At 53.8% G+C, this 23,260-nt stretch overlaps 1 protein-coding gene across 3 annotated transcripts in view; it reads right to left on the bottom strand.

Annotated features, from left to right (window-relative positions):
* Nucleotides 1–75: 75 nt before the first annotated feature.
* The window catches only part of VGLL4 (vestigial like family member 4), a 156,538-nt gene continuing 133,353 nt past the window's right edge, over nucleotides 76–23,260 (bottom strand). For 2 of the 3 annotated variants that reach the window (XM_081247227.1, XM_081247226.1), the window contains 3 exons: nucleotides 6,800–7,022; nucleotides 3,203–3,323; nucleotides 76–2,842 (listed from right to left, as the gene is read on the bottom strand). In XM_081247227.1, the coding sequence (XP_081103353.1) occupies nucleotides 2,571–2,842; nucleotides 3,203–3,323; nucleotides 6,800–7,022 (616 nt within the window). In that variant the 3' untranslated portion in view covers nucleotides 76–2,570. Of the gene's footprint in view, nucleotides 2,843–3,202; nucleotides 3,324–6,799; nucleotides 7,023–21,842; nucleotides 21,942–23,260 lie in introns of all 3 variants that reach the window. The other variant, XM_081247228.1, reaches the window with a different exon arrangement.

Here is a 23,260-nt window from a genome sequence, read left to right as displayed (position 1 = left end):
CTCTCCGGGCTTCAAGCAAAGGCCCCGCCCAGCCTGGCTCTGTCACTGCAGGACCCAAGGATCACACATACTGTCTGTGGTTTAAGAGCACTTTATTATTGTTCTTAAGGCTACTTTTAAGTACAAAAAAAAGATGGCCTGCCAAACCTTTTTTTTTTCTTCTTCTTCCAGGAAAAACAGGCCACAGAGAATGGTATATTACAGATTTACAAACATGGAGAGAATGGTCAGAACGCACTGCAGATGGCGTGGCTCTGTGAAGAACCTCTCTGTGCCCCCCGAGGCCTGGGAGTGTCCCTTCCTGGTGACCGTTTGGTTTCCTGCCCGAGGCCCCTCCCAGGTGCTGCCTATCCCAGATAGGTCAGTGCACCAGGGACCCGGCCCTCAGTGCCACCGTCCCTCGCAAAGCGATGGCCTCACTGGTGGACGCGGGCGTGCGAGGAGCCCGTTCTGCACAGAGCCGCCGGCAGTGGGGTTGTTTTCCTGGGGCGACGCTCAGTAGCCTGTAGCAATAACAAACTAGTGGCTATTAAGGCAGATGCAGTGTTCTCATAGAATAACTGTGTTCCTGCACTTTTACAGACAAATCTACGACAAAAAAAAAGATCAACTTTTTTTTCCAAACAACAAAAAAATATGAATGATTACAATAGGAAAGGGAAAAATTAAATAGCTACATATCATTAACAAATTAATTGTTCTTCAAAAAATACCTACAAATTTCTCTGTACATTCTTTACGCACAGCGTAATGATGGTCTTAAAGTTACCTATATAAAAAAAGTGTTCTCAACGATTTTTCCTACAGAAAATATAGGGGCCTGAATGCAGAAGCCTGGAAGCCCAGTTAAGTGGGAGGGAAACGTGTGCGGGGGCCAAAAGGGGAGGCTTTCCTCCCGCCTTTTCAAATACCTACAGCCACCCTGTGGCCACAAGAGCCCATCCTCCTGCCTGTTCACCCAATGCCAACCAGCGAACCTGTACTTTTCTCATACTGACAACCAGCCTCGAGAGCTCCGGTGAGTCCACGGTGCCTCGCAGGTGAGGTGGTCATGCCCGAGTCACCTGGCCAGGTGACCGCTCAAGCCCTGTGGTGGGCAAGGCTGGAGGGGAGGGAGGGGCAGGGGCATAGAAACGTTTACCAGAAAGAAGAGCAGCTGTCGAACATCCACAGCTGGGTCTGTCATGCTTTCTTCTTCACCTAATTTCTAGTTAGTAGCTATTACTATAGCAAACGATAATAAATGCAGTAATAACTGTATAAAGTCAGAGGAATGTATACTGCCTTGGCCCCAGCGAACGAGGAAGCATACAAAACACCATCTCACAGATTGTCAGGAATCTGCTGTTCAGCCAAGAGTTCAAAGGGAGCAGTTTCTGCATCGAGGGAAGTTGGAAGACACGAGTCCCAGCTCCCCTGGGAGCGAGTTAAGAAGCAGACAGGGACGCAAAAAATAACTGATACTGTCAGCCCACAGCCACAGCTCCAGCATCCTCCTCTGCAGCTGACCAGCCACTCGCCCGCCCGTGTCCAGGGCCTGCCAGGGACCGACTGGCCCCGCGCTACTTGGGAGCAACGTGAATATCAAACACAAATCTTAGAGTACAACTGTACCAGCAGTAAGTATATCTAGGACTGTAACTGACAAAAATAAACGAATTCTGAGAAGAAGCTAGTAAGTATTAAGCTTTTTGTTTACTGTCTATACAATTAATAGAAACCAGCTATTTTTATCCATTAAAACATGCATCACGTTTAAAGCACTACAGAATCCTCCAACTTCAGCTCTAGTCTAACAAACTGCAGTGTTTAGAAAAGGTAAAATGCCCGTGATTGGTAGAGTCTGCAGTCCAGTTGCAAGCACCTGAAAATCTAGACAGAGAAAGACCTATAAACCTGCATGAGACTTCCCCTTCCAAAGCAGTTTTGTCTAAACTAATACAACAAAAACACACACCCGTGGTCAGAAATGTCACCCTTAAACCCTCCGTTTTTCAGCAGTTTGCCCTCAGAGTACTATCAATCATCTCGCACAAAGTTGTCAGGCAGGCAACTGGAGTCCTCCTCCCATAGTGCAAATCAGACACGACAGTTCTGTTCTCTTCAAGTAGACGCACACACACACGCGCGCACACACACACGTGGGCTGGAAGCTGAGCCGCACACGCCCCAGTCTCGAGAAGCAAATGAAAAAGCACAAAGCGTCTAGGTCACCAGTGGCCTGGCCTGTGACTGAGAAAGCGCAAGCCGTGGAGTCCAGGCCCTGTCGGGCAGCTGACCTGCACTGAGGCTTCTTTGGTAACCAAGGCAGGGACTGGGGGGCGACAGCGGACAGAGGTTCCACGCGCAGGTGCTCCTATCACGTCTGAGGGCCCCGGGTACGGATACCAAGCAAGTACAAAACAGAACAAAAATCCCAACGACGTGGTTTTTGCGAATAAACCATCCCTCCCCCCACCCCACCCCACCCCCACGATTTTTTTTTTCATTTTTCCATTTTTTAAGCACTGACTGTTCGAAGCTCAGGCAAACCATGCAGATGGACGTGGCGTTGGAGGGCGGTGCTCCCTTCAGGAGGCCACAGACGGGGAGTGGCTGTGGCTGACCATGTGGGCAGAGGGGCTGGCGGGCTGGCCCCTGCGAGAGGCCGACTCGGGGCTGCTCGACGTGCCATCCTTGGCCGCCTTGATCTGGAGCCACGTGTCGCCCAGGGCTTTGGCGAAGTGGTCGTCCACGGAGCCCGTAATGGACACGGAGTTGGGCGCCGGCTCGGGCTCCTTGTAGTTCTTGCCCAGGCTCCTGCGGAAATGCTCCTCCACCACGGGGTCGCAGGTGGTGGCGGCTGCGGGGGGGGAGGACAGCGGTCAGGGCTGGGACCCGGGGACACCGGCGGGGGGGGGGCCCGCACAGGTCACCTCTCTGAGCCTGCCACGGGGCGGCGCGCCTGCTGCGCCGAGCCGCGGACGCGTTCAGACCACCCCCCCCGTGCAGCAAACGCGGGCCCCGCTAGAGGGGGGACCTGGAGGGCGGGGCCGACGTGCTGCTCCCCCGCTCCCCCACGCCGAGCACAAGGCCGCTGCACCGGGGCTCAAAGAACGGGGTGTCGACCTCCCTCAGGGGCCCTGAGGCCAGCCGCTCCTGGGACCAAGAGGACACGGAAGGAGCCCTCAGCCCCCTGCAGTGGTCTGAGCGGGGCACTTACAGCTCGGGGCCCTCCGGTAGCTGGCCGGGCCGGCCGCGCAGCCGCTGTGCGCGATGGGGCAGTGGGAGAGGTTGCAGTTCCGGGCGCTGGCGGAGGCGCACGTGATCACCGAGGGCCGGTTCTGCGGAAGGAGGGAGCTGGCATCAGTGCGGGCGCGAGCACACAGCAGGCAGCAGCGCTTCGGCGCCCCCCGCCCCAAGTGGCGACCCCATCCTCATATCCCCGCCCAGCTCCAAGGCCGGGCGGCCACCCCGGCACCCCTCAGCCCCCCCGCTGGGCACCCGACCCGCCTGGAGAACCAAGAGCCGGCGGCCTCGCTGTTGGAGTGGTGCCTCGGCGCGGGGCCTCACCAGTACCCACGCTCTGCGGGAGCCCCTCCTGGAGCCCAACGGCAGATCCGGTCAAGCCCAGGCGCCGCCGCCTGCTTCACGTTGGAGGCCACACCGCTCAACGACCCGAACCCTCCGCGAACGAGAGTCTTGGGGGTGTGCGCTCGGCCCCCTCCCAATCTCTCCCTTGTCTGAGCAGTGACCCTCAGTGTGAGGCAGTGGCGGTGTGGATCGGTGAGGGACGTGGGACCGAGGCTCGGCTGCTGGGAGCTGGCCTGTCCCAACTCTCAGATCTGAAATGAGACCATCGCCGAGTCGGGAGACCACAGCTCCTACCGTCACGGTCCTGAGAGCGCCTGGCCCTGCACTTCTCAGAGTGTATCCTCGGACCACGCCCCCCCCCCACCGGCTTCTCTGGGCCATCCCAGGAGCCTTCTAATATACTCCTGGTTTTTCTCAAGCCAAGCCAGCTCAAGTCGGTTTCTGTTACAACCATGCAAGTCATGATGGAGACAGAAACGCAGGAATCTATCCAAGTGCCTGAATTACACACAAAGCACCCTCACCCCATGCGCCTGCCCACACTCGCCCTCCTTCCCCGAAACCACCGCAGAGTCTGCCTGGCAAACTCCACTCGTTCTTTAAAACCTCGTTCAAATATCATCTCTGTGAAGCATGACCCTCCCCCTGCCTGCCCCACATTCAGCCAGTAAACCAGCCCTTCCAGAGGCACCTGTCTCCCCGACCACACACACTTCAGAGCAGGGACCAGCGAATGTCTGGATCCCCAGACCCGGACAGAAAACATCTGTGAACCAACTGAGCTCCCTTAGGTTCCAGCCAGGAAACTTAACTCCTGAAAACCTGGACGACAAGACAGCTAGCAGGAGCTGGCTGAAAAGTCACCCCAAAGGGAGTGTCAACAAGGGAATCGGGCCTTGTCCACCCCAGGCCTTTCCCGTAAAGAGCTGGATCAGTAGCCACTGTGAAGTCCGCACATCAAACCTTCCTGTGATGGGAAGTGAACAGGAATGATAAGGACACGTCTCTGATGAAGATCTGTACCCACACAGGTGAGCGGGGATGTGCTTGGGTCTAACAAGAAATTCCACACATCCAGGATGGGGGAAGATGCAGCTTAGCAGCAGCACGTGAACAAAGAATCTGGGGCTTTATTAATTCCACACATGAGCAATGGGAAGGAGCCACCAAGAGAGTCGGTGTGACACACACACACACACCCCCCCGCCGTGTGGATGACAATGGCAGACAGGAGAGAACATGGCTTTGAGGCCGGGTGGACCTGGGTGAACCAGCTCTAGTCAGCCGGCAGGACCTTCAGCTCTCTAAGCTTCCATTTCTTTGAGTATGAAACAGGAAAACTCGTACCTGAGGGGCGTGGAGCATCGCCTGAGATGGGTGTGGGGGCCTGGCCCGTGGTCACGTCCAGGAGTCCCGCCCTGCAGGTGCTGGTCATGCCGCACCTGAAGGACAGCCTGCAGTGTGCAGCCCACCTTTTGAAGGGCCTATTTAAACCCCCGAGCCCGTGATCTCCCCACCAGCCCTCTTGTAGTGACGTGCCCTCCATCCTCGAGATGGGGCTGTGCAGCCATGTTCATAAGTGACCTCGCCCCATGGCCAGGCTGGAGATCTGCCTCAGGCTGCGGCTCAACTACCGAGGCCGACTCAGGGAGCTGGGGGACGGCCACGCCGAGCTGGCCATGTGATCCAGAAGCAGAGAGAGAAAAGGATGCAGAGACAGGCACGGGGCCAGGGGAGGAAGGAGGGTCCTGCCTCCTATCTGCTCGCCCAGGCAAGAGCCGGCCCTTGCTTCCTGAGCCTGGCTGTACCCACGACCCTGGGTCTGGGAGACGCCCTGGGCCCTCCCAGTATAACTCCCTTCCTTCCTGTAGCTCCAGGGCCTCCCAGCGCCGGGGCGCAGCAGCACTGGGGAGTGTTCACTACGTGATAACTCAGCCTGGTTCTCACCAATTCATACATTAAGAGTTTAGTTATTTGACTCCCTGTCTCCTCCAGACTCAAACTGTGAGCGCCCGCAGCCAGCTTGACCAGTTTCTAACACACTCCCTACACAAAGCAAGTGTCCACGCAGTTTTGTTAAAAGAACAAAGGAAACAAACAGGGTTGTGATTCTGGGCTCCAAGGTAGGAAGCGCAACTGCTCATCAGCCTCACTGGGAACCACAGGCACCAGCGCAACCTCGCCCAACGCCCGGGGCCCCTCACAAGCAGGTGTCACAGACAGACTGGGTCAGAACCAGGAGCGGGCAGAGGACACAGCGGCAGCCTGGAGGCTGAGCCCGGCTCCGGCGGCCCCAGCACCTCCTCTGCTCGCTGTCCGCATCCAAGAGTCTTAAGCAAACACTGAGTGAGGACCTATTAGGTCACAGGCCCCAAAGGTTCAGAGAGAAAAGCCATGGGTTCATGCAGTGTTTCTGAACCTCAAGGCTAACGCCTCCTTTTATTAGCTCTTCCCCCAGGAACCCCACTTTTTTTTTTTTTTTTTTTTTTTTGCGGTACACGGGCCTCTCACTGTTGTGGCCTCTCCCCGTTGCGGAGCACAGGCTCCAGACATGCAGGCTCAGCGGCCACGGCTCACAGGCCCAGCCGCTCCGCGGCATGCGGGATCCCCCCAGACCGGGGCACGAACCCACGTATCCTGCATCAGCAGGCGGACTTTCAACCACTGCGCCACCAGGGAAGCCCCCAGGAACCCCATTTTTTAAAGTCTGTTTTCCTACCAAGCAATCTGTGTTTATTAAGTAACTTAATTTCCTAAAAAAAAAAAAATCCTTGTCTGCCAATCACAGGTTTCTGACCAGCAGGAGCTAACAGCCACTGGGACCACTGACTTCATAGGATTCCAACCCAAAGCAAAGCAACCTGGCATTTAACTCCATCCGTGTGGCCTTATAATGGGTTAACGTAGGATTCCTATTAGGATTATTACATTGATCCCTAAACGCGGCTGCCAAGGAAGACTGCTAGAAACACAGCTAGTCTAGACCAACCCCACCTCGTGCAAAGAAACTAAGCCCCAAAGACATTAAGTCTTGTCTGAGGCCATTAGTCCCAAGGGGCAAGGCCTAGGCAGGCCCAGGTCAGAATTAAAACCACCCTCAGTACAGAACTGAGCGTGGGGTTACTCCCCACGCCTGTCACCGCCCTCCTTCCACCCCACCCTCCATCCCCCAAGCCCCCGGACCCACTACCGGCCACCGGCCGAGCCTCACTGGACAAGAGCATACCTGCTGCCGCTCCACTGGGGTCAGGGTGGGCGAGAGGCCGGCCGGCCTGCCGGCGTCCAGGCTGTTCTTGGTCAGTGCAAGGGGCTGCTCCATGCTGAGGCTGGGGAGGGACGTGTACAGGTGGCTGCCGTGCAGGCTCATAGTGGGGGCCACGGCTCGCTCAATGGGGCTGCGGCTCCGTTCCCGGGGGTCTTTCCGGCAGTCCCCGTTGGCCGTCTTGTTCCTGAAAAAGAGGAGTGAGCGCTCAGACAGAAAGACCTGGCAGCTTCTGGGAGGCAAGGGGGCTGGCGACCGTGGTGAGATGCTCACACTGATCATTTCATCCCTCACTTTGGTGTGGGTAAATATTACACAATCGTCACCCCACTGTCTGAGGCTCTGATCAAATAGCCTACCAGTAACTGAGGGGCCAGGATGCTAACCAAGGTGGGTGCTGGGGAGAAGCACCTTCCCAGGGTCCAGAGTCAGCTCCATAGCTCCATCCAGACGAGACGGCAGCCCCCTGCTTGGCAGTCTGGCTGAGCGCTGCTTCAACAAACTCCACTCGCTCGGAGCCCAGAGATCTCACCTGTGTGCTCCAGGCTGGCTTGCTTGGACCAGGATCTGCCTTCAGAAGGATGAAGGTGGTGATGATGCCAAAGTAAGCCAATGCCTCCTACCTGCCGGGTCCTGTTCTAAGGTTCCACTGGCCTCAGCTCATTCAGTCTTCCCAACAGCACTGAGAAGGGGACCCGCCCCAGATGGGGGGACAGAGACCCAGTGCAGTCTCGTCACTGGCCGAGACTACCGGCCCGCGAGCCGTGGTGTCTGGCTCACGGGGTGGCGGTCAGGCTGGTGTGGAGCGCGGAGAGCCTGGCGCGCCGGCGGGAGGGCCCTGCCGCAGGGAAGTCCAACCACGGGCAGGTGCCGACGGGGACCCAGAAGAGGCGATAGTACGGGCCCTGCCTGCAACCTGATGGACCTCGTCTAGGGGCAACGTCACACGCGGCGCCGCCACGCGCGGCGTCGTCACGCGCGGCGTCGTCGCGCGCGGCGTCGTCGCACGCTGCGTCGTCGCACGCTGCGTCGTCACACGCTGCGTCCCTTTGAGAATGGGGAGAAGGACTCCGCACGGCAGCGCTGGGCCTCGCGGTAGAAGCCCAGGAATTGCAGCCCAGGGGTTCTCTGTGCCTCAGGTCTCAGCCCTTAAATCCGCTTTGTTCTCTGCTGCCAAAGCAGTCTTTTTTTCATAACAAAGGAGCAAGTATTTTAACTAAAAATGTGGTCATGACTTCTGGGACAGTGGAGGGATCAATGGACATTAGTGGGACCAAATCAGTTGTAAGCTCAGTTCATCAACTACAGGGCAACGAGCCGCGTAAGGCACAGCATGTAATTTATGGGTGCGTCCCCCCAGCCCCGCACTCTTCTCTGGTCGACTGTACAAAATGACTTAGAAGCAATTAGACAATAAACTTCCAGCCCATGAAGACAATCATGGAAGAGTATGTTCTGGTCACAGTCTAGATGAGATGTTCCATACACACCACATGGATCCTGGCAATTTTCAAAGAATTACAATACCAAAAATAGAAAAAAAAAAAGAAAAAAGTACTTAATTCTGAAACCAGCCTGTCAATAATTTCATCTTCCTGTGATGATTCAGATGACATGACAGGCCTTTACGGTGAAGGGCTGCACAGTTGTGACCGCAAACACCGAACGTCCCTGCAGAACGGCACAGAGCGGGGACGTCTGGCTCGATGGGCTCCAGGCCCCTCAAACCCAAGATAAGCTGGCTTTTCCCTGAACGGGTACTTATTACTGAATATACAGGTGACCATTGTCTGAAAAGACTACGTTGTCACACAGAGTCATGTCCAGCATCAGGTTTCCATCTAAATTTGAATAAAATTCAGTGTTTGATGAGCTATGTGAATTGCTTCCCTGACACAGTGAGGTTTGTCGTTGTGTCAGGGAACCCCCCCCCCCAAAATGAGGTTTCTAGAGGTCACTTCACGAACTCTGCAAACTCAGGGACTGGACGCGTCACTTGGAACGCGCCTCCGTCCAGTTCAGGCCCCACGATATTCAACCAATGTTAACTGAGCCCCTATTTTCTGACGGTTACAGAGAGGAAGACACAGCCCTTCTCATAGGCTCACGACCACGGGTAGGGGGCGACAAGCTCCCCCGTGACCACCACAGCAGCGGGAGGGGCGCAGGCCCGGAGAAGCGGTCAGAAGGCTGGAGAGTGGCCCGGGTGGCGCCGGTGCTCACACCCCACACCCCACAGCACCGCGACACTGCACAGCGCAGCAGGATGCCCGAGGAGCGGAGGGGACTGTCCCCAGTCAACCCGCGGGGAGCGAACGGGAGAATGGGCCCCTGCAGGCAGGGCGCAGCAGGCATCAAGGACCGGAAAAGACACGGAAACACCCAGAAACCATCTGAAGACCTCGCTGGTTAATTTTAGTAAAATTATACATTACTCAGATTTCCAGCTCATTTTCCCGGTTCCCGGAGCTTGAAGACAGACGTTGTTTTCCTTCCCCCAGTGACTCATACCCCGGGCTCCGCTGCTTCCCGGGGCGTCATGTGCTCCCGGACCCAAACCACACGCTTCCTGCCTGCGAGGGGCCCCGCGGCACCTCCGTTCTCATTAAAGACGACGTTTGCTCGGGAAAGAGTCCAGAGGGCTCGCGCGGGGGGATGGACGCGGAGGGGCAGCCGACGACAGGAGGCTTGGGGTCCACGGCCCCTCCCGGAACCCATCCTCATCCTGGGGAGGGCGTTTCCACAGAGAAAACGGGAAGGGGCTCAAAAGCACAATGGTGTCGGGGAAATGGGTGCCACGTGCTGCCGCTCTGCCCTGAGGCGAGAAGCCAGCCATGTCCCCAGTGTCCAGGGAAAAGTAGCCTCAACTCCAGGCAGTGAAACTGAGGAAAGTGCATCCACTTGCACCACTCATCAGCGTGAGGTTTTCCGGCCCTTCAACCAACCGGGGCTCAGAGTTGAAGGAAACCCTCGGGAAGGTCTTACTTGACCATCTCGGGCCTCAACTAAATTCCTTACCTCCTGACATCAATTAACTAAACCAAGGGGAGTCTCAATTCTTAGCACAGGGGAGGGATGTGGGGATGAGGCATTTTACTTAGTGCTCTGGAGGAAATGTTCTGGGGCCCCAGGGGTCCCCATGCTGTAGGCCCCTCGGCCCAGCCCGGCCCCCGTGTCCCCCATGCGGGCCCAGGCTCCCGTAATACAGGAACATCCCTGAGGTGACAGGGTGTCCCGGCCAACGGGATGCAGAACACCCCCGGCAGGAGTGGACTGAAGGTCTGTGGCAACACCCTCTGTGCACGAGGGCGAGGCGTATATGGAGGTTCAGGGAAGGCGGGCGCAGGGCCCACGAGGGTTGCGGCGAAGACCAAGCCCTGCCTCCGACTCACCCAGCTTCCCTGGCCTCGGCATCCCTCACACAAGCGTCTCCGCCCTCTGGGAACCGACAGGATGGCAACAAAGCTTCACCTTCATGGCCCAACACGAATCACAATAAAGTTGTTAAAACATCTTTAATTTTAGAAAGCTTCCTCAGAGAAGATACTTAATGCCATTGAACTGTACGCTTAAAAATGGCTAAAATGGTACACTGTATGCACTACAATTAAAAATAATAATAATTTTAAAAAACTAAAACCAGAAAATGTCTCTCCCCTGCCATTACTTGCTGAGTTGCTGGGTCTGTGACGTGGATCAAGTAGATGGCCCCGTCCCTGTCTCGCAGAAAAGAGGCCCGAGGTGAGGATGATAAACGCTTAGCCTGAGCAGTGGAGGCGGGACGGCAACCAGACACCCAGCCGCTCAGCCATCCTCACTTGCAGGCCCCCGTATCACCCACCCCTCCATCCCCAGCTTCCAGGAGGCCCTCCCTGACCCCCCAAACTGCAGCGCCAGAGGGCACGGTGGGGACCTGCACGTGCGTGAGGGGACAGCCCTGCAAGGCACGGGGCTGAGCACAGAGCGGGTGTTTTAACCACCATTCACTAAGTGAACTATTTTTTTAAGAAATTCATTTATTTTATTTTTGGCTGCACTGGGTCTTCGTCGCTGCACGCAGGCTTTCTCTAGCTGCGGCAAGCGGGGGCTACTACTCTTCGTTGCGGTGCGCAGGCTTCTCATTGCAGTGGCTTCTCTTGTTGCGGAGCACAGGCTCTAGGTGCGCACAGGCTTCAGTAGTTGTGGCGCACGGGCTCAGTAGTTGTGGCACATGGGCTCTAGAGCGCAGGCTCAGTAATTGTGGCGCACTGGCTTAATTGCTCCGCGGCATGTGGGATCTTCCCAGACCAGGTTTCAAACCCTTGTCCTCTGCATTGGCAGGTGGATTCTTAAACACTGCGCCACCAAGGAAGCCCCTAAGTGAACTATTAAAAGTACACATATCATGTGTAAGTCCAGTTAGGATCTGTGGTGAACGAAAGGGAATTAAGGCAATTTCAGAGGAAATTCCCAGCAGGAAAGACTTTTTTTTCTGAAAAATGCAGAATTTAGGGAGCATTTAAACATCAGCCATAAATAGCTGTGAAATAGTTTCTCCCTTTCACTACCTTCCCCATCGTTTGTTTCCCCTTCCCCCGCTTCTAAGTGTCCCCCAGGTCATCCAAACCTCACGCATCACCCCCTTTCTCCTTGTGAGCAGGAGAATTCACTGCTTTCCAACCAGGCGGCGGCGGGGGGTGTGTGTGGGTGTGTCCAGGACATCCTGGGTCAGTGTCGTCACTCCAAGGTACCAATTTCAGACGGGAAGCGGCGGGGCAAGACAGCGCCGCCAGGGTGTGTGGTGTGGAGGGAAGGCGTTGGCATGCGGAGGGGGTGGGAGGTGAGGCAGAGGTGCCCTCCTGGTACAAAGTGGTGAGCTGTGTGTCATGGGCCGGAAAAAGCTGAGAAATACTGGCATTCAGAGCATCCCAAAGGCACAGAGGGACCGGGGCCTGTCTGCTGCAGTGCCCAGCACGTCCCGCTCGGCAGTGACACGGGGCAGCTGTCTCTGCCTTTGACTGGGGGGAAGACTGTGTCGTATATGACACCTGCCACCGCTTAACATCACTTAATAATCAAGAAAAAAGCCACAGCCCTACCGCATCCAAGGTTCAAGGGAACCCGACCTGAGCATGGAGGACCGTGCAGCTGGCTGGTCAGATCCCTGCCCCATCTTTCCACCCGAGTAACATGCCACCCCCCCGCCACTAACTCTCCCCCTTTCTGCTAGTTCACATTTCAAAAACCCACTACCTGGAACTAAGCGACACACTCCTCACTGGCTCTGTCCCATGACATGTGTGACCTGCAGTGCCAGGGAGAAGCACATCCATTGCATCGCTGCCCTCAGAAAGACCTGCCCAGAAAGAGAGAGCATTACGGGCTGGGGAACCCCTCCGAGTCAACTGCTCACCTGGATTATCTTCATTATCACCAACTGCTGTTCCCTGAAGGCACTTATCATTATCACCTTATTAAATCCACCACAAGGCTGCAAAGTCAGCATCAGCATCTCCGGCGTGTAGGTGTGTACACTGAGATCCAGAGAGGTTAAGTAACTTGTCTAAGGTTGCAAAACTAGCACAGTACAAGGGTTCTATTTATATCTGACTGGCTCCAAAGCCTCTCCTTTTCACCTCCCTGTCTCGAGAGAGGGATGCAGAGAAAACTACAAAGACCCATGTACCCACCACCCAGAACTGACAGATGAAACCGCACCATCCTATTTGCTTCAGATCTTTCCTTCCCTCTTGAAGGCTTAAAGCTGCAGAGCACGGTCCTCCTTCAGGCCCCCCAGGCCCCCGCCCCGTCTTCACCCCTAGACACACCCGCCGGCTTGTATTCGGAGATTCTTCCCACCTGAGCCTTTGTCCTCTGACCACCTGCGAACGTATCTGTAAATCAGAGCAGCACATTTTACTTTCCCATCACCGTATGCACGTAACAGCCGGGCTTTTTCCCCTCACGTGTTTCTGGCCTAGAGATCCGGTTCATTCATGTTCGTCACCTGCAGTACAGGCTTCCTTCACAGAATCCACCAGTCTGTCCATATACTGCTGCCCCGACAGGCGTTTGGCCATGTCGGGTTTTCCTAGTTATCAACAATCCCACGGTGTTTACATTCCTGCACCTGGGTGCCTCTCAGGTGCATCTCCGGAGGGAAGGCTTCTGGCTGCAGGGCGCCCCGCCTTCAGGGCCAGCGGGTGCTGCCGGAGCCCTTTAGGACCCGGCGTCCACTGCACTCCTCCCACCACTGCGTCCTCAGTCACGTCTGGCACCAGCGCAACTGAGGGCCTCTTCGTACATTTGTTAGCCAGTCCACTTTCTTCCTTCAATTACCTTTTATCACTTATGGGTTGAATTGTGTCCCCTGCCCCCAAAAGAGGCTGAAGACCCAACCCCAGTACCTGTGCTTTTATTTAGAAACAAGGTCTTTGCAGAGAATCACGTTAAGATGAGGGCATTAAGGTGGGCCCTCAGCCAATGACTGGTGTCCTTCTAAAAAGGGGAAATTGGACAAAGTGACAGACATGCACCAAGAAAAGATGACGTGAGATGTGAAGACATAGGGAGAATGCAATCTATAAGCCAAGGAATGCCTGAGGCCACGGGAAGCTGAGAGAGAGGCCTGGGACAAGCCTCTGCCCTCAGCTCCATCTCAGACTTCAGCCTCCGTAACTGGGAGGAAATACATTTCTCCTGTTGAAGCCACCCAGTCTGTGGCACTTGGTCATGGCAGCCCCAGAAACTAATACAGTTTCCATGGCTTTTACCTCCAATGCTTTTACTTCTTTAGATATTCTCCACATCCACGTTTTTTCTGCTTTATCTGTAATTAATCTCTTCCCCCCCACCACCAATTTTTTTGAAGCTTGGTCTCCACGTTTTCAGAGGCCCCTAAGATCCACCGGACCTGAGGTGTCCTTGTCACACATACCTGTCATCACGAGGACATTTAATCAGCACTGAGGTGACAAAGTGTGTGAGGCCAGGCCTGCCGGTGGGAAGCTGGAGGGCCAGCTGCCCCCCGACTGCTCCTCCAAGTGCAATTCAGGAAGCCAGGAAAAGGCATCCGCCCGCCCCTGTGCGGTCCGCACAGGACCGCAGACCCTCATCAGCCAAGCCATCCTCCCAGCCGTCCAGCTCAGGACCACTGCAGGTAGAGAGTGAACGAACCAGCAGACCTTCTCCTCAGTCCTGCACGGATGGGCCCGTCGATAACCAACCCCAAGGCCTGGGCCAGCTGCGTCCAACACCCGCCTTCTCTCCCCAACGCCCGCGCCAGCCTCGGGGGGGTGCCCACACCCTTCCCAGGGCAGGAGGAGGGAGACGGAGCCGAGAAGAGGCGCACCCAGTGCACAGGCCGGCGGGGGCGGGACGGGGGCTCCCATCAGGCCAGCCCTCCCCCTCCTGCCTCAACTGCTGCCCACTGTTCGGTGCTCAAGGGAGGATGACCAGCTCTGGGTAGGGGAGAGGACAGGCGTATCTGAGGAAGGCTTCGGCCGTCCTCACTGGACTCTGGCTCTTTAGATGAATCAAGGGTCTCCAGTCGCCGCCCTCAAGACCGAGCGGCACTGAGAGAGCACCGCCCACAGCTCCACAGTCTCCAGCCCTGAGACGCCGTGGCTGCACTGGCCTCCAGGGAGCCAGCCCCAGGGGACCCTCCAGGGGACCAGCCCCAGGGGACGTTTCGTGGCTGCTCCTCCTGCCTTGCTCCGTTCCCCAGATGGTAGGTCTCTCTTCCCTCGGGCACAGTCACTGCGCAGACCCGCGTGGAGACCCAGGGCACCCAGGACACCCGACAGCCGTCACCTGGGCCCACGGTGGCCACTTCCGTAAAGGTTCTAAACAACCGACACGTAAGCCTTAAGACACAAGATATTTTAAAACTTGTAGTTAGAAACCCGTCTGAAACATCCTACAATTGACTTTTCCTTTCTTGGTGACTTGGGATCTTTATTATAAACGTGATTTCGGGATGTGATGGCCCCGCGGCAGGCCCGTCTGTCCTGTGCTAAGGCTCCTCAGCTAGCTCAGCAGCTGCCAGCGCTGGGTCCGCTCCCCTCGTGTCTTGGTTTCCTCCCTGGGTCATCCTGGGGGCAGGCCTGGCGGGAGGGTCCCTGCCTGTCTGCTCGGCCTCTGCTTTCCCTTCTCCTCGCGGTGGGCCCCGAGGCCAGGCAGCCAGATGCTGCGCTCCGGCTGCGAGAACAGGGCCAGCACTCGGGCCTTCTTCGCTTGGGGAGTCAGGGCTCCCCAACCTGCTGCCCAGAGAGGGCGAGACCTGTGATGTCGGACCACCACCCGGAGCCCCTCTCCCAGCAGCTCAACTCTGTGAAAATAAGGGACTAGTTTTCTTTGACTAGGACAGTCTGTGCATGTTTTCCATCATTAGCTGAGACAAGAGGAAAAACCGAAGTTTTAGAAAAGAGGTCAACCCTGAGAACGCAACGGGGAAAGCCCCTCCCCCCTCCTCCCCCAACCTGGGTGGGCCACGGCCGCCATGAGAGCGGCGGGCATCCACCCGCGGGCGGCGGGTGCAGCACGGGACCACGTGCAGCCTGAGCTCTGCTTATGGACTCAACGGATCACGTGGGCCACACGTGTACACTCATTCATTCCAAATGAATGGAGATGTGGCTGAGACTAATAAAATACAAATTAATTTAAAATTCCTCCTGCTACTAAATGTGTAAGTCATTTTTGTCATTATGTATCCTCTAGATGAATGATATTAAAAAATAATACAGGGCTTCCCTGGTGGCGCAGTGGTTGAGAGTCCGCCTGCCGATGCAGGGGACGCGGGTTCGTGCCCCAGTCCGGGAAGATCCCACATGCCGCGGAGCAGCTGGGCCCGTGAGCCATGGCCGCTGAGCCTGCGTGTCCGGAGCCTGTGCTCCGCATTGGGAGAGGCCACAACAGTGAGAGGCCCGCGTACCGCAAAAAAAATAAATAAATAAAAATAAATAATACAACCACTTTCCTGTTTTTGGCATCGAAGTCCTTGCACCAGGGGAGGGACAGAAACATCATGTCCCTCCTTCTGCACAACAGCTACAGTGTCTGCAACGCACACAAACCGGGGGCAGCTCGTCTGTCCCGCTGCACAGCAGCAGAGGTGTCACTGCGGCACTGCTCTGCTTGGCTATCCAACCACTTGGGACGGCTGGGTGAGGGAGAGAGGGGTGACGCTAAGAGAGTGGCTTTTTTTTTTTTTAAATAAATGTATTTATTTATATTTTAATTTTTTTTGGCTGCGTTGGGTCTTCGTTGCGGTGTGTGGGCTTCTCATTGCGGTGGCTTCTCTTGTTGCGGAGCACAGGCTCTAGGTGTGTGGGCTTCAGTAGTTGTGGCCCGCGGGCTTGACAGCGCAGGCTCAGTAGTTGTGATGCACGGGCTTAGTTACTCTGCGGCATGTGGGATCTTCCCGGACCAGGGCTCGAACCCGTGTCCCCTGCGTTGGCAGGCGGATTCTTAACCGCTGCGCCACCAGGGAAGTCCCAGAGCGGCTTTTAAGTGGACGGTGTCTGCAGCAGCTTTGCTGGGGTCAAGGCGGCAGCTCCCCACACCAACACACAGCCCTCAGCCCGATTCTAAGATCTCCTGACAAAGCCTTCCTTATGCTAGAAATGCGGAGCGTGGAACCAGCTGCTCAGGCAGGAGGAAGACAGGCGCACTCCGCTTCCGAGCCATCCGCCAGCCCGGGACTCAGCAGGGAGACACGGTGGCCCTTCTAGACATGCCTGCATTGAGACCCATGGACCTCCTGCCCTGCTCCCAAGCCCCCACGAGTCAGCGTGGAGAACAGTGCCGGACACAGAGTATCTAATTCATGAATGAATCAACCAAAAAGCAAACGGATTCTTAGGAAAAAGCAGCACCAACGGGTCTGAATAAGACAGGAACCCATGAAGCTCCAGGGCGGCATCGGGCCCAAGGGTCACTGGAGAAGCAATCCCAGCCCCCGCAAGGCCACCAGGAAGGGGTGGTCTGCAAACACCTCCAGGGTCATTTCTGCTCCCTTCTTCTGGGCGGGGGCCGGCCCGCTTTCTGATTCCATTCAAGTTCTTTGGAAGGCTCACTCTTAGCTTTTGCTCCACATTCTGTGACAAATCGCTGGAAGGCATTACACACTGTTTAGGGAAGAGAGTGGACGCTTTGTCCTACTCAGAGGAAGAGAGCTTCGTGCTGGGACGGCTGTGAACCCCAGAGAGGGGTGCGAACAGCAGCGTGCTCACATGACGCCCTGCGGCTGCTTCTCACACCCTTCCCAATGACCCTCATACCATCCTAACACCTTACCATCCCGTCATCCACCTCCACACACTCTCCAAAGTAACATCCATCTTTAAGTGTGGTACCCAGAACTATGTATAATACTCCAGAGGAAATCTAAAGAACAGAGCACACAAGAAAAGATAACTCCCTTCAATTTACGTAGCACATTTTAAACCAAAAGTCAGTGCAGAAGGTCTAGTAAGAACCAAGGTCAACAGAATAGAGTATCGAAATCAGGATGATTGTGAGACCTGTAGTCAACTGGGACTCCACCCGGAACAGCACGACCCAAGACACAACAGTTCTGCCAGCAGCCTGGTCCCACAGTAACGTGTAGTCTCCTAAAATCCTCCTAATTCAGCTATACTTGTGACCCTGTATTGGCCAAAGAGAGAGATAAATGAGTTACTGCACACGTCTGCATCACAGGCGAATGCCTGTCAAAGACAGAGCCGCACATTTCCTCCCTGTGCTCTTTGGTTTGCTGCCATTCCCTCCTGCCCTTCACATACCCACACAGTTGCCTTCCTACACCTGAATGCAAGTACCTTCCCAGCGTCCAGCCCCGATGGTGGCAGTGACCAGTTCCAAATTATTCTGTGGACTTCTTTATTTTTTTAATTTTATCGCAGTATAGTTGATTTACAATGTTGTGTTAGTTTCAGGTATACGGCAAAGTGATTCAGTTAAACATATATATAGGTTATCGCAGAATATTGAGTAGCATTCCCTGTGCGGTACAGTAGGTCCTTGTTGGTTACCTATCTTATATATATTAGTCTGTGTGTGTTCATCCTAAGCTCCTAATTTATCCCTCCCCCCCACCCATGTTTCCCCTTTGGTAACCATAAGTTTGTTTTTGATATCTGTAAGTCTGTTTCTGTTTTGTAAATAAGTTCATTGGTATCAATTTTTTAAAAATTAGATTCCACATATGAGTGATATCATATATTTGTCTTTCTCTGACTTACTTCACTTAGTATGATCATCTCTAGGTCCATCCATGTTGCTGCAGATGGCATTAGTTCGTTCTTTTTATGGCTGAGTAATATTCCATTGTATATATGTACCACATCTCCTTTATCCATTCATCTGTTGATGGATATTTTGGTTGCTTCCATATCTTGGCGATTGTAAACAGTGCTGCAATCAACGTTGGGGTGCATGTGTCTTTTTGAATTATGTTTTTCTCCAGATACATGCCCAGGAGTGGGATTGCTGGATCATAGGGTAGTTCTATTTTTAGTTTTTTAAGGAATCTCCATCTTGTTTTCCACAGTGGCTGTTACCAAATTACATTCCCACCAACAGTGTAGGAGGGTTCCCTTTTCTCCACACCCTCTCCAGCATTCGGTTTTAGACTTTTTGATGACGGCCATTCTGAATGATGCGAGGTGATATCTCACTGTGGTTTTGATTTGCATTTCTCTGATAATTAGTGATGTTGAGCATCTTTTCATGTGCTTTTTCGCCATCTATCTGTATGTCTTCTTTGGAGAAATGTCTATTTAGATCTTCTGCCCATTTTTTGATTGGGTTGTTTTGGGTTTTTTTGATACAGAGCTGCATGAGCTGTTTGTATATTTTGGAGCCGTGGACTTCTTGACAATAGAGGATAAGCTCTAATTCAACATATTCATTCTACACTAAACAAAAATTAGAAAGACAGTTTTCTTTTAAAACCACCCACCTACCCTGACTGACATCAGAAACTTTGCAGGCAAAATTAAATTACTTATTGAATTAAATTACTATAAAACTATACTAAAAAGTTTGAGAATTTAAGTACTGAGTATATAAAGTGATTAAATATTCATTTAATAGAGATACTGAGGCATCTACCAAATATTCTTTAAAATAGTTACTACTGTTACTATTAAATTATTAGTTATTATGATTATTAGTAATAAAATTATCATTATTAAAGGGCCTTCAGGACCTTGCATCTGAGAGCACATTATGTACGGCATTAATTCCCTCTGAGCATCCGTGTGGTCTGGGTTGAACTCCATCTTTTCGAAAACTAGAGGAAGAGGTTAGCTAAGCCATTGTTTCTCTTTACTTAGATTACAGGGTAAGAACATGATCTGAATTTCTTAAAGGTTATTTCGAGGACTCTCCGGTGCTTAGAAAGGCTACTAATGTATTGGCAACTGATAGGCAAATTACCAACCAATCTCTATTCTTGAAGCAAAGTTCCCAAGGGATCTAAAAAAGCCAATACTGATGGCTTACTTCATTTTCCAAGTTACAAAAATGCATTTCTTAACAAATATTCTTATTTTCAAACTCTTCAGAGAATTCAGAACTGACTTTCCCTATAGTGTCTGCTTAGTTTTACTGTAACGTCACTAACATCTGGCTATTAAAATCATATTTAATCCCAAACCTGGGACCTGGAAAAGGAACCCAGGGGAACCTCATGACTGTTCAACACTGAAATGGCATCTCCCCCGCAAACTCCTGAGTGGATGATTCTAAAAATGTCTTCGGAGAATCCAGGACTGCCACCCCCAAATACCTCAAGGGATGCACCCCTTTCCTTTTCACAAGGACCTCCCACACCAAATGGCAACGGTGACTCCCAACCACCCTTTAAATTAAAATGACCACGCCCCAGAGTCCTCACATTGCCACTCCCCACCATGAGGCCCCAAATGTCACATCCTGAGAGCTGAACGTCTGTCCTTCAAGTTCTTACCCCCTCTTGACACACTGTTCATCCCAGCCGAGCACAGAATACAAAGGCTGAACACATAATACATTCGTTATTGTTTATTCAATTGAACCAAAGTTAATCATTAGTCTTTGGAAGGTTTTTAAATCTTTTTTTAAAACTCTGGCAAAATACACATAAAATTTACCATTTTAGTCATTTGAAAATATGCAGCTCAGAGGCATTAAACACATTCACACTGTCATGCAGCCATCTCCACAACCCATTATCAAGAAATTTTTCATCTTTCCGAAGTGAAACTCTGTACCCATTAAATATGAACTCCCGGTTCTCCCTCCCTCATCACCTGGCAACCACATTCTCTTCACTGCTTCTACGAATGTGACACTCACTCAAGAAGAATCACACACTCTTTGTGCTTCTGTGACTGGCGCATTTCACTTTGCATAACGTCTTCAAGGTTCATCCACGCGGTGGCAGGTGCCAGAACCGCGCGTTCCTTTTTTAAGGCTGAATAATATTCCATGGTGTGGATCTATTCATTCCTTGACGGGCACTGGGTTGCTCCCACCTTCCAGCTGCCATGAATCATGCTGCTGTGAACACGGGCAGGTGTACAGATACCGGTTTCAGGTCCCTGCCTTCACTTCTTGTGGGTCTATACTCATGTGTGGACTTGCTGGATCAGATGGTAATTCTGTGTTTAGTTCTCAGTCCTTAGGCATTCTGACAAATCATTGGTAGTCAATGGCCCTCTCTACTAGAGAAAAATGATAGGTTTCCAAAAGGATAGGTCTGGCTCACAACAACAACACAAACACAAGTCTCTGTAAACACAGTCCAAGTGGTTCATGAGAGAAATGCTGAAGAACAATGTAAGCATTTGACGTAAAAAGGTAAATAAACAAACACCACCCAACACCAGCTCACCCAACCCTGCAGCTCCAGGCACACACTGGGGGACTGCAGTCAGGGGTGTGGTCAGCGCCGGGGAGCATTTGGAGACTCACAGGCTACACATTTGAGGTTCTCATTTCTCACTATGGGCCTTTAAAAATGACTTCAAGCCGTCTAAGGATGGCTAGTGTGAAGAACAGTAATAGCTACCATTTGTGTGACATCAGCGTACAGTTCTAAAGAGTGTCCCGCACACGTCATTGTTAACAGATCTGCCTCAATCTGCAGCCCCTCCTCGCTGCCCCGCAAGTGTGTTCCTCAAATGGCCTGCCCTGCGGACAGGTGAGGGCGCCTGGACACCGGCTCCCAGGCCAGCGACCTCTCAGTCTGCATCTGAACCTCAGCTTCCTGTCAGGGCCAGGAGGGAGGAGGCTGCTCGCCGAGTTACGTGGCAAGTTCCCGAGAGATGGGACAAGAGCCCCATGTCCTGAGGCCTGTGGAGGGGCCTCCTCTTCAGTGGGTCCTGTGCCCTAAAGCAACTCACAGAGGAGGGCCTCCAGCACCCTCTCCACGGAGGGCAGTGGTCACATGGCTGAGGTCGGAACCTCCAGACTTCAATTATGCCCAAGTGCTTTTATTTGCCTTGTCATTTTCTTTAAGAATAAATGTTCAGCGTAAAACATACCCCCTTCTGGAGGCGATCCTGGCGGCTGAACTGTGTGGGAAGAAAAAGCACCCTGTCCTCCCCGAAGCTGCAGCTTCACCAACTATGCATCACTGTCTGCAGTGGGTCAAGTGATGGCCCGGCCCGGCAGCAGCAGGTCAGCGGTCACCTGGAACCTGGCCGCTTCCACCCCCTTAAGGCAACAATTACCCATTTGCGTTAACCCCTCGGCTCACAGCGGCGGGGCTGCGGCCCCTTTAAGAGCCCTCTCTCTCCAGGCCCCTCTCAGAAGAAACCGGATACGACGGGGATCTGATTGGGACAAGGGGCCGCCTGGTGAGGGAAGAGAGATGAGCAGGAAAGTCACTGCTACCCTTCTGAGCACAGGCAGTTGCCGCCTCTCCCAGCCTTGCTGCCGCAGAGTTTAAATTAATTACAGCTGAAAATACAGGGTTGCCATCTGGTTTGCAAAAGCAAGGATAAGGGAATAAAATGAAAGGGTTTTTGGTACTAACCTCACTTTAATCATTGCCAAAGAGCATGAAGACAGCCCAGCGTCCTCCCACAAGAAAGCCTTGGGCCTCCCAAACTTGGCAGGCGGTCCAGGCGCAAAACTGGATGGGCGGGAGGCTCGTCAGAATAAAAGTCCCCGCCGGGGGAAGCGGCAAGGTGAGGGCCGCCGCCCGCGCGCAAGGGCCAGGCTCGGGGCCCGGGCCGGGCCGAGGTTCGTTCACAGAGGCTTTCCTGCCAGAAGGCGACACGCATCGTTACGGTCCCAGTCCGTGAGAAAAGGGATCCGCTGTCAGGAGGACAGCATGCCATTTCCTCTTTCTTTGTCTCCCCGTCTGCCAGAACATCAGGCTTTTATAAAACTCTCTAAAACGAGGCCCAGCAGAACCCAGAGAGGCCGGCGGGCTGCTGGTGGGGGGGGGCGAGGAGGAGCAGCGCCGCCCCGCACGGTCCCCCGCCCCTGCCCCCGCGCCCCCCAGGGCAGGAGGGTCGAAATGCCCCAGGTTCCCTCGTGCCTGGTAGGGAGCGACTTCCTCCTGCTTTCCTCCCGTTGGCAGAAGCCTGGCTGAGAGGCTCCGCTCTGCGGGGCAGAGAGCTGGGGACAGTAAAGGTGCCACCGCGGTCCCGGGCCTGTCTCCGCAGGCCTGGGGTGGGTGCAAAAGATGCCACGTCTGCAGCTTTCTCACCCCGCCCAGCATCAGGGAGTCCTCAGGAGCCAGCCTCAGTCCCATTTCTGGCCAGTTCGAACTTTCGCCTGCCTGCTACCTGAGTTCTTTTCGACCCAGGTGAGTTTTACAGACAAAACCTAGATGTACTGGGTCCAGCTGCTTTCAGAAAGTACTAGCCGCGGCGGCACAGTGGTGCTTAGGGGAATAAGTTCCGAGCAACCGGTTACAGTCTCTTATAAACCAGAGATCAGAACAGTAACAGCGAAGATAAAAGCTGATGATGAAGACGGCATTACTGGTCTGGGGGACATCACATCTTCAACCCCAAACTGATGCGGAAGTTGTCGCCCAGACCCTGCCCCGACCGAATCGTTGTCTACAGCAACGGTGTCCGTAACATTCAGACTCTCAGGAGTGTAACTTTCAAGTAAATGGTACATCTATCAAACCACAGGAAACATCTGGTAAAATGGTTAAATCAAACCAGAATTGAAACGTTTGATTTCAGAGCTTGCTGATGGGACCCAACAAGAGACCATTAAAATAAACACCCAACGCCCTCTGTTCACTCAGGATGCTCAGTGCAACGGTGGAAAATGTCCTAGAACGGGGAGGGGAGAACAAACAGACAATCCAGAAACGCTGGCGGGGGTGGGGGGTGGCAGGGCCCCTGTTCCTGGGGCTCCGCCCTGCACATCGCCGCCCCCAAAACTTCCTCAGGCCCGGGAGGGTTCCTCCACGCCCACCCTCATCCC

The sequence above is a fragment of the Mesoplodon bidens genome (assembly GCF_964165515.1).
Source record: "Mesoplodon bidens genome assembly, chromosome: 10".
Classification (NCBI taxonomy): domain Eukaryota; kingdom Metazoa; phylum Chordata; class Mammalia; order Artiodactyla; family Ziphiidae; genus Mesoplodon; species Mesoplodon bidens.
Note: the sequence above shows the minus strand (reverse complement) of the source record. Positions and strands in the feature narration are given on the sequence as shown.